Source organism: Trichoplusia ni, chromosome 26 (genome assembly GCF_003590095.1).
Source record: "Trichoplusia ni isolate ovarian cell line Hi5 chromosome 26, tn1, whole genome shotgun sequence".
Lineage (NCBI taxonomy): Eukaryota > Metazoa > Arthropoda > Insecta > Lepidoptera > Noctuidae > Trichoplusia > Trichoplusia ni.
The window spans coordinates 2,890,984-2,906,373 of record NC_039503.1 but is presented as its reverse complement, the minus strand read 5'-3'; the positions used below and the strand labels follow the sequence as shown (position 1 = coordinate 2,906,373).

Sequence of the window (15,390 nt, the reverse complement as noted above, 5' to 3'; positions counted from 1 at the left end):
AGAGGCAGGACGTTATATTACACCCAGACGAGTTGAAAGAGGTCATATCTCAAACTTCAACAGTTTTACAGTTTGGAGATGAATGTCCTGTATATGATTGGAGAGAAGCAGCTCGAAAAATACTGGCGCCAACTACTTCATGGAGGGTTAGATTTAAAGAGTGCAAAAGATTTATTTTGGTCCGATCTAAAAAACCGGGTAACATACTTGTGCGAGGTGAAACTTTGTATAAAAGTGACATTGGTACTGCTACTAATATTTGCAAACGGCAGAAAAGTATCTCAATGATTAATCCCAAACAAATTAACAAAACTATTGCACTTAATAAAAACAACTCAAAATATTAACCTTCTAATAAACATTGCAAGGACTGGCGGAATATACAGATATAGAATTTGAATAAAGAGGAGTCCTACTTACTTTTTAATTGCATATTTAGGATTGATCGAATTTAATTTTTTTTTTTTTTTTTTTTTTTTTTTTTTTTTTTTTATAAAAAATACAGATGATTGTAATTAAAGATGCTAGGATAGATAGACAATAAAAAAGGTAGCATACGTATGTATTTATTAATTATCAATAATCCTAATTCAGGACTTATTAACTAATACAGGTCTTTTTTTTTTTTTTTTTTTTTTTTTTTTTTTTTTTTTTTTTTTTTTTTTTTTTTTTTTTTTTTTTTTTTTTTTTTTTTATTACCAAATCGATAGAGATAACTAAGTCAAGTATTTATGTGAACTAGGGTTTCAAAGATTGAATTATTATGCACATAGTTGGCATCATCTTGGCAGCAACCAATTCTATTAATAATATAATGTTTTGTTGCGATAATGTCGTGCGATTTTTTGCCGCGCGATGAAACATTGTAGAGCGTACCTACCCTAAATCTTGTCTTGTTATTCTGTCTGTTATGTATTTAAAATAAAAGTAAAACTATTTAAATTGTATTTTATTTTCGTCCTAACTAGCCCAGTTAGAGTAGTTATTTTTTCACGGTTAGCCTAGTTTTATAGGTCACCTAGGCTAGTGTTCATGCTTGTCGTGAGTTTAAGTGTCTTTGTGTATGTGACTTGCATGTTTATCGAAGCCCATGCGACACAAGGATAAAATTTATTACAGCGTAAGTATTTTTTAATCTTTAATCTAAAAGCCTTGCCGTCGTAAGCGTATAAAAACGCTGCACTGTAACTGTAAAAGTTGAGATGTATGAGCTGTAAAATCAAAAGAGTTGGTTAGCTGGATTAGTTCTTCTTGGTAACTTCCGGACAAATATTTAGCTTTAGCTTTGTCAAATGTTAAATGCTTAGCTTTGTCCCAGCGAAGTTAGCGAATGACGACAGAGTCGTTTTAAACAACAGTGAGTCATTGTAATGTATAGACCTGCATGTCTCTTTGGGGTTTTTCCCTATAAAAGTTAAAATCAATACTTTCAAGAATGCAACGAAACGCTTTTTATGCTTAAATATTTTCCTGAACGAAGGGATGGGTCTGATTATAATTTTGTGAAATAACAATTTTGAACCAGAAAGAATTATCGACTGAATATAATTTTAAATTTTTTATAGTGATTTTTTAGTGTCTTGACTACCATAACCTAAAGCATATCTTAATCAATTATATAGTTTTTTCAGGTTTTAAATTTACAAGCAAAATGATGGAAAAACAAAACGTGTTAAAATTATCTGTGGCATTGTTCCGTTCTGCAAAAATTCTATGGATTCCGAACGTAAACTAAAACGTCTGCCCTTATCACCAAAATTTTCAGTACTGCGAAATAAAATTCCACACAACACGAGTTATTTATATAAAAAACGTAACGAAGATGCCGTTAATACGTTCTGCAAGCTTTAATTTATTTATTGAGATAGTCGTGCGTGTGGTGTTATTCTCTACATTTTGGTAAGTCGAATCCATATGTTCGTCGTTTATTTACAAACATATTTTGCATTTTTATCAATGAAATATATTTCAAAACTATAGAACAGCACTTAAAAAAGCTTTTTTAATATCGTCCTTATAATCTGCATAATGATTTAAATAAATATTCCGAATATATCAACAACAAAATATTTTATTGTATCATCGAGAAAAAAATCGCGATAAATAAAAAAAGGAACTTCTGTTTATACAGTTTATCATGATGCCTGAACATTTATAGTCTAGTTTTTACCGTTAATATATTTGCATTGTGGTTTTCCTCACCAAATTCAAATTTTAATGCAATTAAATTTAATCGCGAGTATCTGTGAGTCATGCGCTTGATTCACATACTTATTTACAATTATAATTTTATGCTTTAGAATAAATTAACATCTTCAAGGTTTTGCAATACTTATGCTTGAATTTAACAAATTCACTGTCCACACAACAGAAAAGTAAACAATAGCAATGTTCATAAATGACTCATTCGAGAATAAATTTTGTTCTGAGTCTGGGTATCTTTGTGCATGTGACTTAATTATAAGTGAAATTAATTTATAGATTTAAAAAATCGAAATACTCATGTTCCCATCCAAATTTTATCAAAATTAGTCCAGCCATATTATCGCATTGTCATCGGGCAAGCTTATCGGGAAGCGCCTCAAAATTGATTCGCAAAAATCCAACCAGAATGACAAATAAACAAGAAAGTGAGTGTATAAAAACATGGCAAAGTAAACTCCTTCTATTTTCAGTTTTTATTTATTTAAATCAATCTCTAACTTATTTAAACTTTGTATTGGACGGGAGTTTAACAAAGATTTAAGTCACATGTGTCAAGATATCTAGTTCTATTTATTTTTTCATGACTGTTACTACCAATTTAACATTTCCAACGGATGTCTTTGATCTTATCAAATAATCTGTTTTATTAGACTTGTAAATTATTTAAGTGAAGTTTTGATAAGACTATTGTATTTCAATTAATAATAAACTACAAAGAGGATGCTTATCTCTAATACTTGAACTAAAATGATTTGCAAAGGAATAATAATAAATAAATGCGGACAACATCACATACATTGTTCTGAACCCAAAGTAAGTTGCTAAAGCACTTGTGTTATGGAATTCAGATACAACGAAGGTACCACAAACACCCAGACCCGAGACAATTTAGAAATGTGAATTTTTACATTGACCCGACCGGGGATCGAACCCGGACCTCAGAGCTAGCGACACCTTGAAACCGGTGCGTACGCCACTCGACCACGGAGGTCGTCATTTTAAAATTATAATGATAACCAATTGAGATTTGTTTTAACTTTTAAAAAGAAATATTTTAGTTAGGCGATTTACATACTTCACGATCCGCCGAGGTAATCGGAGCTCGCGGCGAAGCTATATTGTACAAATTGATCGAGCACTGGTTAAGCTACACTTGACACGGTCGGTCCTTGAATGAGTGTCTCCGTGTTTTCGACACGTTAAATTGTGGGTCCCGACTCCCGGCTGTTATTAAACATCACAGTCAGTTGTTACGGGTAGTCAGAAGCTAGAAAGCCTGACAAATGTCTTACTTAAATGGTCAGATAGGCAGTCGCTCCTTGTAAAAACTGAACCCGTTTATACTGGAAACCGACCCCAATATAGTTGGGAAAAGGCTAGGATGCAGTTAGATGTTTATAGGACTCCGACGGACTCCACATTTTGTGCAGTGGATGTGGTCCTAGTACCAGGTGGGGAGGCCAACGCTCTCTACACGTCGGCCTCCGAAACGAAGGAAGCCGTCGGCATCTATTAGCCGACGGTGCCCCGCAGTCGGTGCGTGTTGAAATGCTATGCATGCCCGCGCACCTACTAAATACGGGGACGCTGTACGGCGGTTAAGGTTTAGTCAATAAGAGTCTGACACTACCCACTTCCTCCCCCGAGGAGGTGGGTGTCCATGAGGATTCCCCCGCCAAACCAAAAAAAAAAAAAAGGATGCAGTTAGAAAGCGGTAAAGGGTCATTGAAACTGACCAATATAATCTGACCTTCAAAAATTGCTACTTAATAGCCTTATTTCAATACTAGCTGTTGCCCGCGACTTCGTCCGCGTGATTAGAAGATATAAGTTATAATTTATACCTGCCTTCTATCTATCTATCTGTCTTCTATATATCTTGTAGGATTCAGTCAGCGTTTGCAATGTAAGCGCAATAAATGTGTTTTTTTACGACCTCACATTAGAAACCTCAAAAATTGTAGCCTATGTGTTATTCTGATGTATAAGCTATACTGTGGTAAAGTTTCATTCAAATCCATTCAGTAGTTTTTACGTGAAAGAGTAACAAACATCCATACATCCATACTTACAAACTTTCGCCTTTATAATAGTAGTAGGATAAATTACTGATTTTAATTAATGATACACCTCTTCCAGTTACATGGAGACGATGCAACCGTTCACGCGAGTGATTCAGAAGGCTGAGCTGGAGTCGGACTACATGTACCCTCATATGGAGAGCTACGTTCCTGGTGGCACGCTATGGGCCATCGTGTTGTCCGTACCATGTACCCTGTCACTAATAGCATGGGCTGGGTGCAATGACTGTAATGATGCTTTCGAGGTGAGTGGAGGGACAGGTCGGCAGGGTATTTGACTGAATCTAATAATATTTTGTAGCTACCTTGGGCTGTCCATGTTTGTTCTTTTATAGAGCAGGGATGGATGGCCCTTGGTAGATACGCCATCATATTTTAGATTAAAGTTCTCAACAAGGCCTCTGTATGTTGGACCTGTGTCCCCGTGCAAGCCTTTTAAAAGGACCGGGTCTCTTCACGTGAATTGATCCCGTGACTGTAAAGAGATATAAATAATAATAATAGTTCAATTCGCGACACCGCTGCGTCAGCTCATGATCAATGATTAAGGACTCCGGTTGGGTGCGAAACTAGTCGGGCGATCCCGATAAATACGCGTGAGTAAACCGTTGCATCATTTAAGTATGTCATAGTGTAATAAATTGTTCATCTTTCCCAGATTCTCCTAGCGTGGTCGTTAGCGTTGGGACTCAACGGTGTTCTGACGGACATGGTTAAATTAATTGTTGGTAAGTAAATAAGGTGATTATTGAATAACATGTAGGAGAGGAGCTCGTGGCTAAGGTATAACCGCAGAAGTGAAACGATCACAGGTTAAGATATGCTTGACGCGGTTGGTCCGTAGATGGGTGACCATCTTTGTCATAAGGAGTTCCTCCGTGTTTCGGAAGGCACGTTAAATTGTGGGTCCCGGCTGTTATTCCTACATCTTTGGCAGTCGTTACAGGTAGTCAGAAGCTTGAAAAGTCTGACAACCAGTCTAACCAAGGGGTATCGTGTCGCCCAGGTAACTGGGTTGAGAAGGTCAGATAGGCAGTCGCTCCTTGTAAAACACTGGTACTTAGCTGAAACCGGTTAGACTGGTAGCCGACCCCAACATAGTTGGGAAAAGGCTAGGCCAATGATGATATGATTGAATAACATGTACCTGGTACCATCTTAGTGTTTCTCTTTTTATTTTGTTTAAACGTTGTGGTGGTTGAAAGTGGGGAAGAATAACCGAATGTCTGCAAGTATACTCGACTGGGGACTCAAATAAAAAAGAAAATATTGATGGCTTAATCAAGATAATTCTTGTTTCGTTTGTAGTTGCAGATCTTTTAAAATTTAATCCAAATAACTTTATAACCGCGAAAGTTCGTATGTATGCATGTTTGTTCCTCCTTCACGAAAAAACCACTAGACGAGATTTGTTACACAGATAGTTTATAACCTGGATTATAGGATAGTTTGTATCCCAATATTATGTTCCCGTGGGATCACTTTCATCAGCGAACCAGCCCGCGTGTAACAGCATGTCCAGGCTTGTCTCGGAACTTATTAAATTTCCGAGGCAAGGACACGCGGGTCAGCGCTGTTGTCTCGTGCCTGCGTGCGCGAGGCACAGCATTTATGCTGAGCGCTGTCCCTTTTTCGCAACGTGGCGCAAATGCACCATTCTGCATTAGTTTTGTCTAAATTCTGTCATTAGTTTTATTGCTTTTGCGTCGTTTGCGATAATAAATGGTTTTTCTTTCTATACCATACTATTTTCTCCCCAGGACGACCCCGTCCAGATTTCTTCTACCGATGTTTCCCTGACGGCGTGGAGACCAAGTTCTTGCAGTGCACCGGGGATCCCACTGAGATTATGGAGGGACGGAAGTCTTTCCCGAGTGGACACAGCAGCTGTGAGTGATATACCCGTAGTTTTAGGCTCTAGACAGACACACCACATTTCAACTGCAAATTGCAGATTGACTGCAATAGAACTGCAAACCAAACGTGCAGTTCAATTGTACGCCGACGGGAGACTATCTTTGTTATAACGAGTTCCTCCGTGTTTCGGAAGGCACGTTCAATTGTGGGTCCCGGCTGTTATAAATACATATTTGACAGTCGTAACATGTAGTCAGAAGCTTGAAAGTCTGAAACTAGTCTCACTAAAAGGTGTCGTGTTGCCCAGGTGACTGGGTTGAGGAGGTCAGATAGGCAGTCGCTCCTTGTAAATCACTGGCACTTAGCTGAATCTGGTTGGACTGGGCGCCGACCCCAACATAGTTGGGAAAAGGCTAGGCCGATGATGTTAATTATAAACTCACTTTCTTGTTTGTTTCTTTGTCGTTCCGGTTGACTTTTTGCAATTCAATTGCGAGGCACTTCCCAATAAGCTAGCAGGCTGAAATTTTCAGGGTAGCTTCAAACTCGATGACAATGCAATTTACAACTATAAAAAGGCTGGACCGATTTTGACACAATTTAAAAACGTGGGTTTTTAGATTTTTTAAATCTCTTTATTTATTATATGACTAGCTGTTGCCCGTGACTTCGTCCCCGTGGGTAGAAGATTTAAGTTATGATTTATACGTGCACTGTTTTTTTTCCACATTTTCCATTGTATCTTCGCTCCTATTAGTCGCAGCGTGATGGTTTATAGCCTAAAACCTTCCTCAATGAATAGTCCATTCAACACAAAAATATTTTTTCAATTTCAACGTCGTTCATTTCAAAGTAGTTTCAGAGATTAGCGCGTTCAAACAAACAAACAAACTCTTCAGCTTTATATATTATTATAGATAAGAATAAAACGGTGCCCTTTTGTTAATCAAACAGCTACCGCCATATATCTTCAAGGTAAGGTGGCAGGGGTATTAGCAGATGTTCAGCTAAAGTTTCCACCATCTGTTAAGAAGTTACATTTCCAAAGTTGGTATCTATTAATTATTTGTAACTCTCGTCGTAGTATCGTTCTGTTCCCTCGGGCTGGCGTCCGCATGGCTGTGCGGGCGGCTGGGCGTGTTGTCCCGCCGGCGCGGCAGCGGGCTGCGCGTGACGGCGTGTCTGCTGCCGCTCATGCTGGCCACCTGCGTGGCTCTGTCACGCAGCTGCGACTACCATCATCACTGGCAGGGTGAGTGTTGACCTGGCCACACATTACTGGTCGGTGGAGGCCCGCGGTCGGCTTATGAAGGATTGCAACGCATTGCCATACTCTGACATAAAAACCCGGTTGACGTTTCACGGCGGTTCAGGTTTAGTCAGTAAGATTCTGACACTACCGATTTCCTCCCCCGAGGGAGTGGCCATAAGGATTCCCCCGCCCAACCCAAGAAAAAAAAGGTTGAGTGTTGAAAGTAGTCCTCTAGACATTGCCCGAATTGTTCGAAAGGGTTACCGTGGCCCAGGTGCAGGGGCTGTGAAATTGCCTGGCCTGTTGGTCTAGTGGTTTGTGACCCTGACTGCTGTATCGGAGGTCGTGGGTTCGATTCCCGCCAAAAAATGCTGAAATATGCATAATTTAAATAAAAATAAAATGTGAGATTAAAAAAAAATGTTTTTTTACTTAGATAAATAAGAATGTTTATCAGAAAAAAAAAATCAAAAGCATCGCTTAGAAGTCTTTTTCTTTCGGTACGTTTGTGTAAACTTTCTTACTATGATTTATAATTAAATTATACAACGGTTTCTTTGCGCGTATCTATCAGTATCGCACGACTAGTTTCGGAGTCAATCTGAGATCTTTTCCTCCCAAATCTCATACATCTCATAAAATATCTATTTTCTCTCTTTCCCAGATATCCTCGTCGGATCTATCTTGGGATACATCGTGGGAATATTCTGTTACCGACAGTACTACAACCCGTTATCCTCGGATCTCGCCGGCGTGCCATACATAGTGTCAAGTGTCAACTCTGCCAAATTCTTCAACGGAAAACCCGAAAGTCCCGTCAAAGATATCAAAGAAGAATCGACCCCGCTACTGAACGGAAAGAAGGACGACAAGTGGATCTAATTTTGACGACTGGCAGAAAAAGTACCAGTTCGCAAAACTTTAGTACCAGGTATGAGGAGAACGCCGTCTTTTTGTAGATTCGTTTTATGTCTTCGAGACGGTACTTTGAGGCATGTTGATGTCTTTTTACTTTCGGTACTAAAAGTACCGTACTGAAATTTGATAAGTACATGATTGTTATGTATATGAATTTTTGATGTTGCTTTTGAAAAGTACGCGCTTCGATTCCCGTTTTGGGCACATTCCAGAAATATGTAGTGATGATAAGCATTTATATAAATTAGTCAGATTTTAATTATGGCTATTTTCACTGATGCTTTGAGTATCAAAATTAGATTTCAAAATGGCGTTTTTTAATCATATTTTTCGGTCTTCCTACAATTTTTTTAAAAGTGATGCAACTCTCGACGCGTTTTATCCTTAGATCGGTGAAGACTTACCTCCTCAAATATCACGTAAAGGCATCGAGATGCTAAAACATGCCTCTCAAAACTGTCCCAGTACGGATAGCCGAGTGGTTGAGGTCACCACGCCAATGCCACTGAGCGCGACGTGTTAGTTCGATCCCCGCGTAGGACAAGCATTTCTGTGATCCACGAATGCTTGTCCTGAGTCTGGGTGTCTTTGTGCGTGTGACTTGAATGTTTGTGAAACACCCCGCGATACAAAGATTCAATTCCATAGTTTCGTTTTTAGAAAGGTTTTTTAAGTAAATTTATTCGCCTGAAATATATATAAATAATACACAGTTTTCAAAAGTCCTTCTTGATTATTCTTTAAATGACTTTTGACTGACTGACTCTACAGGTTATTGGCCCTGACTACTATACAGAAGATCGTGGGTTCGATTCCCGCCCAGGACAAATGTTTGTGTGATGAACACGATCATTTGTTCTGCATGTATGTAATAAATATATAAGTATGTTTATCAGTTGTCTAGTACTCATAATGCAAGCTTTTCTAGTTTGGATAAAACCACGCGTAAAAATGAGTTTAGACATGTAAAAAAAGTGTTCTAATTTTCATAAGACGCCATTTTGGATATAATTTCTCAATAATGCGAAGCTACTTAATTTAAAGCTTAAAAAGCATTTATTTATTGTGATAACGTAATTAAGTTACCATAAATTATGATTATTTATATTTAAAGTAACGATTTTTATACAAATTAATTAATTGTAATAATTTACATGAGATTTTTTAATGATTGATTTATTTATAGATACATTGTTTTATTGTTCGGCGATGATCTTAATAAGATGGTTATTTCGTTAACCCACTAGAAGAAAAGAGGAGGTTATTTAATACTAAAACGGGTTATTAGAAAACAATTTAAAAAAAATTTTTTATCATAGATCCAAATAAATAGAAAGTCAAATAAAAAGTAGGTGAATGAAAAATCTATAATCAACTGACTAGCTATCATTGTTCATGAGATACAGCCGGGTGTCAGACGGGCAAACAGAGGAACTCTAGTAATATGGTTTTATTTTAAACCTTTGGGTGTGAAATTCTGATAAAAGCAAGTTTTAATAAACCAGTTGTCAAATCAAGTGTTAAACAAGTGATTCGTTGGGTACCTATTCGCCACATTGTTACGGTACGGCCGATGTAACTTGGTACTTCGGAAAAGAGATGGAAACTCATTAGAGCGAGATCAAAGTATATTAACTAATTGTGTGAGATAAAGACAGCTATATTTCGTAGGTCTTTCCCGACGTGCCAAGTTACATTGGTTGTGGGAGTGAACGTTTTTATTGTCTAGGTTTTTTGTAATTTATGATGTAGTCTTGTATTAATGAACATACAGTTATTCGCGTTGCTTTCGTTTGACCTTGTGGTCAATCTTGAGAAATCGAGTTCTACCAGATCTTAGTTAATTAATTAAGGTATTTGACCAAAAAAAAACTGTTTAGTCCGTTAAACGGATTTTTATAAATATATTGAATACTAATTTTTCATTTTATTGCAATACTAGCTTGTGCCCGCGACTTCGTCCTCGTGGTTAGAATTTTCCGTCTTTTCCACATTTTCCATTGTATCTTCGCTCCTATTAGTCACAGCGTGATGTTATATAGCCTATAGCCTTCCTTGATGAATGGTTTATTCAACACAAAAATAATTTTCAAATCGAACCAGTAGTTCCTGAGATTAGCGTTCAAACAAACAAACATACTCTTCAGCTTTATATATTAGTATAGAGTATAGATTGAAAAGTAAGAAAGATAAAAAGCACTTGAGTATGGTAGTGGGGGCTAAAAACATCACTTGCTAGTAGAAAGCGTACTAGTAAGTGACGTCACACGAGATTTTAAATCACTTTGTCCACTTAATATTTGTTTACGAAATAAAAGACAAGATACGTCGGTAATCAATATTTTTTTGGAAATCTGTCATCATCGGCCTAGCCTTTTCCCAACTATGTTGGTGTCGGCTACCAGTCCAACCGGTTTCAGCTAAGTACCAGTGTTTTACAAGGAGCGACTGCCTATCTGACCTCCTCAACCCAGTTACCTGGGCGACACGATACCCCTTGGTTAGACTGGTTGTCAGACTTTTCAAGCTTCTGACTACCTGTAACGACCGTCAAAGATGTAGAATAACAGCCGGGACCCACAATCTAACGTGTCTTCCGAAACACGTAGGAACTCGTTATGACAAAGATGGCCACCCATTTACGGACCAACCGCGTCAAGCGTAGCTTAATCTCTGATCGATTCACTTATGCGGTTATAGCTTAGCCACGAGCTCATCTGGAAATCTTTTTTGGAAATTTGTCTAACGGACTAAACAGAATTTTCGTTGGTTAAAAGCCCTATTGTATTTATTTATACCTCAATCATAATAGTGATTAATAGTTCAATTTATTTTTAATATTATTGATAATCATAACGCTAGTGAGAGTTTATTGACATAATATTTTTTTTATTATTCGGTAGGTAGGAAAATTTTACATATTTTTTTTGTGTTTTTGTTGTAAAGATATTAATAATTATTTCTAATATTTTGTGTTGTTGTCTGATTTTTTATTAGTGTTTAAATAATTGTTTTTGTAATAATCCAATTGTTTTTTTTTATGGTGAAAGGTGTTTTTTTATTATTCTTAATCTCTTCCAACCCAGTTTACGAAAACATGTTTTTTTTTTATATGAACAAAAAGTGACCATGTTTTCGCCAAGCCTTATTATTTAAACATTCAATGCAAAATGAGTTGTCCTTATAACTAATTGAATAAATATGAAAACTATCTGACCCCAGCAAACAGATGTCCGATTCTCCGTCCTAGCCAATATGCACTCGAAAAATTTCATGAGAATCGGTCGAGCCGTTTCGGAGTTCAATTACGCTCATCGTGACACCAGATTTTTTTATATTTGATAAAGACACAGCAGAATATTGTGGAACTTATTTTATTTAACTCCTATTATAAAGAATGAAAATGAATGGTTTAGTCATTTTGGGAATCATCGAGTCCGGGGTCTCTATTGCATAATAATTTTAATATTTAATTGTAAAATGCAAATTGATACACCGAAATCTGCGTTGTTTTTTATCGGTTAATTTATTTTTAGTTTTATATTTTTGTGTGTTGAAATACCAGTAAAATTGCAGTACAAGAATAGTCAAATAACTGAATCGTATTTAAAAACAGTATCAATCGTTGCTTAATGTCGAATTTTGTTTTGATGTGTGTTAAAGAGGCAACAGTAATACATCATGTGTAAAATTTTCAACTGTTTAGCTTTTACAGTTTATGAGATGACTAGCTGTTGCCCGCGACTTCGTCCGCGTGGTTAGATGATATAGGTTAGGAATTTTTGAACGGTAGCCCTCGAAATTGGATAATTTTCCCTGGTTTTCCACATTTTCAATTGTATCTTCGTTCCTATTAGTCGCAGCGTGATGGTATATAGCCTAAAACCTTTCTCAATGAATGGTCTATTCAACACAAAAACAATTTTTCAATTTGAACCATTAGTTCCTGAGATTAGCGCGTTCAAACAAACAAACAAACTCTTCAGCTTTATATATTAGTATAATATAGATAATCGGTGACAGACAGAAGGATGGTGGAGCCTCGGTAATACGGTTCCATTTCTACTCTTTGGGTGCAATATAGCTAAATAGGTTAGGTTTTATTTTTTAATTATGTGCTTGTTATCAATAAAAACCATGTTGTAATTTATTTTTTATAGTTTCTTTTTATAAATAATATAAATATCGACCTTTTGTGTAACAATCATGTCTTCTATATTTCCAATAATTAATAAATGTTTTTTTGTAGAAACAAGAAATTGTAGTTTTTTATAATAAAATATTGGCCTAATAAAATATATCAGTATATAGTATCTTAAAAGACTCACGCAGTAGTATGAAATAGCTTTCAATTCACAATTTTCAGATTTTGTAAATTAATAGTATCTGAGTATATACATATGCTGTATTCAAGAGTGACAATTTGTCTCTCCATTCCAGTGACACAGACATCTTGTCACTCGAAGGTGACTCAGACATCTTGTCTCTCGAAAGTGACTCAGCTAGTTGTCGCTCCTGAATATATAGCAATTTTTAGCCTCAGAAAACTGTAGGTTAAAATTAGATACTCTAAAAACAAAAATTCACCTTACGATAGAGATTTAGACTGCAATTAACAAAATAGACTAACTGTCTCTACCTATAATAAATTTTCATATCAAGTAAACCTTTGTAATTATCTGTATTCAATTTATTTAGAGGTAATAGTCAATATTCTTCATCGACACTTTATCATATCGACGTTATTAAGTCTATTCGTCTCCACGTACCACTTTACAGTGACAAAGACAGCTTAACACTTAAAGGCGATTTTTAACTAAGTGTTTTTGAAAGGTGTTCATTCTCCGTAGCTGATTATTCATACTAGTGTTAACGACTTTTTTTGTCACGTGACAAATAGTCTCTTCCATAAATTTGAGAAATATGATCCGTGTTAACACTCGAAAAAATGTCTTGTAAGAATATACAGGCTGTCCTAGAAATCAACAAGCTGAAAGGGTTTTAATACTTTTAATTAGTGAGGTCGAAATAGTAATCAGAAAATATTCAATTATTTTGCCTTGTTTATTTCTGGGTCACCCAGTATATAATAAAAACGTAGGGTCTATATGTAATAAATGTCTTTAGTATATCTAGCGTCCAAATATCATATGGAACTTAAATGTTATATTTTATCAAAATTCTTATAAAAAATAAACTCGTGAATATACTGTTTGACTTTTATTTTATTATAACAATTTGGTGATCATTGCTCAATTATTTTCTTAGCGGTCTTTAGACCAAAAGTGGGACAAATATAGGCCTCCTGCTGATAAAAGGAACATATAAACGCCGGTCAATAGGAGCCGGATTTCCCATGCTGAGGGTCCACCATACATACCAAAATTTGTTGCATATAAAGGCAACAGAATAACTTCGGAAACAAGCAACAGGCTAGCTCTTATGGTTTAAGAGGTACAGCGTGGTGATAGATTGTCTGACAGCGGAGCTACAGTAATAGAATTTCGTTGGTTTAGTCTAGGAATTACTGATTCGCGAAATGGCTAGGTACATGGTCTTTAATTGATTCTTAAAATTTACAATTCTTTTAAAGACCGATTCTTTAATGACTGATTTTCAATTCTATGAATGCGTATGAATATCGTAAATAAAATGCTATGTAGGTAAGGGTTGGCCAATCATATATTTCACCGCAAACCATTTCGTTTTTACCCCCTGTACCATGTGAGAGGCCTATATCCAGCATTGTAAAAATAATGTACTTACGGGCAAAACAAAGATACAAATACGAAATAAAACAATAAAATCACTGCAAATATCTTTTTAATAATTCTTTTATCTTTCAGAAATGATTTTTGATTTTAATCTAAAAACTAAGACGATACATTTATCACCATCTAATTGGCACATGAAATTAAGATTATACATAAAAATGAATACTAGACAACGCAAGGAAACGATTACTTCTTCTTATCGTCCAGTTGACATACCCCCTGGTGTCAGAGTGTCACCCGCCCGTAGTCCTCTGACGTGACGCAACACACACTTTAAACATTCTCAGGTGTGTCACGCCTCACCATATTTTCCTTCACCGTTTCTAGCACGTGTTAATTATTTTGTAATTCATGAATTTAAAGACATTGGCAGGCGTCAGATTTTGAACCTTGGACCTTTGACTTGGCAGTCCAACGGTTATATCATAAGTGTGGGTTATAATTATATGCACCAGGGTGCAGGTTCGATCCCACCGCAAGCAAAGTACTAATGTGACTTTTCAAAGTTTTTTTTTATTCAAGTCTTCTGTTCTTTACAATTTCTGCCAGTGTCGTGTAGTCACTGCACATGGTTATATAAAAGTCATTAATACTAAAACAGTTTCCGGCGATATTTTGTTACTGTTCAAGTTATGTACTGTCTTAATTATTCAAGTCACCAGTGACAAACGGTGAAGGAAAACATCGTAAGGAAACCTGGATAACAAATATTGGAATCTGAAATCGGTCGCAGTGAGCTAGTGATCAATGGCCTGTGCCCAGCAGTGGGATACATATAGGCTGGATTTATTTATTTTTATTTACCGATATTCATAGGAACCGCTGAATTTGTGTCAAATCATCAATTATTTGAAGACTTGCGTTGTCTGAGGGTCTTTTAATGTCTTAGCTATTTTGTGCTTTACAACATGCGAGTCGACAATCTGATTATCTGATATCAAATCAACAACTTCGATAATGGCGCCCACCGTGGGACCTGCCCCAAGTGAGATGCTTATACGATACGAAGTTTTTTCTAGAATTCTAGGTAGATAAGTTACATTTCTACAATTGTAACGCTGGAATCATCACTGAAATGTATGGTATCGACATTTATAAGGTTTGTCACGTGACATTTCCAGTTTCGGGCTTAAGCTTACAATTCTCCACGTGACTTTAAGAACGCATAGAATTGCTTCGACTAAATCTCGAAACATCCCTGGTAAGAACTAATACAATACTTGTATAAATGTAACTCATCCAAAGAATAATATTTATACAAATATTTTCACATAAATATATTTTTGACGTGGAAGAATTGAGA

The 15,390-nt window shown here is 36.3% G+C and overlaps 1 protein-coding gene across 1 annotated transcript; it reads left to right on the top strand.

Annotated features, from left to right (window-relative positions):
- The first annotated feature begins 1,710 nt into the window (after positions 1–1,710).
- Positions 1,711–8,842, top strand: LOC113505638 (phospholipid phosphatase 5-like). The gene is made up of 6 exons (XM_026888442.1): positions 1,711–1,899; positions 4,345–4,531; positions 4,945–5,014; positions 6,047–6,175; positions 7,228–7,395; positions 8,060–8,842. Exons 1-6 carry the CDS (start codon positions 1,823–1,825, stop codon positions 8,275–8,277), a joined length of 849 nt encoding a protein of 282 aa, XP_026744243.1. The 5' UTR covers positions 1,711–1,822; the 3' UTR covers positions 8,278–8,842.
- Positions 8,843–15,390: the final 6,548 nt, after the last annotated feature.